The 1,948-nt window shown below is 36.5% G+C and overlaps 1 protein-coding gene across 1 annotated transcript in view; it reads left to right on the top strand.

Annotated features, from left to right (window-relative positions):
- LOC117116948 (metabotropic glutamate receptor 5-like) overlaps positions 1-1,922 on the top strand; it is an 18,400-nt gene extending 16,478 nt beyond the window's left edge. Inside the window, exon 8 of the mRNA XM_033261091.1 lies at positions 211-1,922. Within this exon, the coding sequence (XP_033116982.1) occupies positions 211-1,171 (961 nt within the window). The 3' untranslated portion in view covers positions 1,172-1,922. The remainder of the gene's footprint in view (positions 1-210) is intronic.
- The last annotated feature ends 26 nt before the right edge of the window (positions 1,923-1,948 follow it).

The raw sequence follows: 1,948 nt of genomic DNA, 5'->3' as shown, positions 1-1,948 counted from the left end.
AGTTTACTGTCTCTTATACACATCTAGATGTGTATAAGAGACAGCGAGTACGGTATCTACGAGTTTCCTCCCACATCAGTCTGAGAATAGCAGTGCACTGTAAATCTTGTTTATTTTGTCTTGGCTAAATTACCTTTTATTCGTTTACTTCTTTATTTTTGTGTAGATCTTATTGATTTATGATAGCCTTGTGTGTCTTTTGTTTTATAGGGACGCTCAAAATGGGAACGTTCGCAAGTCTATTCGAAGAGAATCTCTTCCAATACTTCACCAAAAATCAACCAGTCATAGAGCAAGATTTTTAAGCTTCCGGCGACGTAGCTGTTCTGAAAAGCGGCTAAAAGCAGTCGATCGCGACATGGCTCTTAGAAGGCGCACCCCACCTATCTATAGATACGCATCTTTACCAGACGATATCGTCACGGCAACGACGAGCCAGCCTTGTAATGGGGACTCCTCAAATAAACAAATACTTAAATCGAAGTATAAAAAGACACGTAGTAGTAACTCATTAGGTGTAGATAAAATTATGGAACCCCTCCAAGAAGCGGAATCAGAGAGGTTGATTCCGAATGAGGAACCAAATAATGACTGTGTGAAAAGCGAAACACCACAGCACCAATGCATATCACCATCAAGCAATTCAGACTTGCCAGATGAATCTCAGAAAACTTTAGATTCTTATAAGTTAATTGACGAGGATATTAAAAATCACAATTCTGCTGTGTATTGTAAAAGTAACAAAATTTCGCCTATGATAACAAACAGTCGAGGTGAAATTAGGCCTAAAAGTGTCAGCGATCGAAATGAACCAAAGGGGCGACCTCGCCGAATGGGCAAAGACGTACCGAGATCTTTTAGCGAAGAGTACAATACAAACTTTTCATGTGATTCCAACAGACAAGAGGACATCTCAATATCTATGCCGAATGTCACAGGATTAATTCATTCAAACGACGTAGGCCTGGAGAACATTGAGAGTAACGTAGAGTTACATGACCTGAACATTACGGAACACAATGAACATCAAACGAACATTGAATCTGAACTGGAACCATTAACGACCGATGATATTACCTCATTAATCAGCGCCGATAACACATATAACTGGAACAATAATACGCCTCCTAATCTAGAACTATTACTTGATTTAGATTCTTCAAATGTATAGCACCAAGTACACGTTTAAATGTTGTAATGTCGTCACACAACACCGATATTGTTAATCCCGTATTTAACGATTATGGCGGTTGCTTTGTTTCCTATTCCCGCCTGCTAATTACGTGTTCGTGTACATAATTCATAATTGTAAATATTTATAATGTCACCGTGGTTTTCATATTCCATGTAAATAATAATAACGCCGTTAATGTGTTGTGTTTTCAAGTGTAACTCAGTAAGCCTAGATTAGGCCTATTCCAATATGTGGTTTGTGTTAACTGTGCAGTGTCTGATGTCCGATTTGGAAGTTAAATGCTGTTCTGTAGACAAATATAGACAAATAAAGCTGAATATTTTTTCTTTCTTCCACAAAATTTGACAAAGTTTGTCTCCATACGTGCTCAGATACACACACTCTCTACCATTAATCTTTTTCCCCCTTTTTTTTTCAATAGCAAAGTGTTAGTTAAGCCAAGCAACAATTCAAATAAACTGACGTAGCCCAGTAGCTGTATTCAATATTTTGCAAAAAGCGACATTGCAACTGAGAATTAAAAAAGGCCTAGAGGCAAATGAAGAATAGGCTATGTAACTGTTTTTTCTTTTGTCAACATACTATATTTTGCATAAATCGCGTGTTAATGAGTTTGTATATTAAATCGTTGCATTGTTTTGTATTATTGAACTTTCGTTATATGTGACATCAAAACACAAAACAATGGGTGTCAAGAGAAAAAAATAAAGAAAAAAGAAATTAACAATATTGTGTATTGGTCAATAAAATAAT

Source organism: Anneissia japonica, unplaced genomic scaffold (assembly GCF_011630105.1).
Source record: "Anneissia japonica isolate Jap-2015-1 unplaced genomic scaffold, ASM1163010v1 scaffold288174_len123020_cov194, whole genome shotgun sequence".
NCBI lineage: Eukaryota > Metazoa > Echinodermata > Crinoidea > Comatulida > Comatulidae > Anneissia > Anneissia japonica.
The sequence above is the reverse complement of the archived record's forward strand: the minus strand, read 5'-3'. Positions and strand labels throughout refer to the sequence as shown.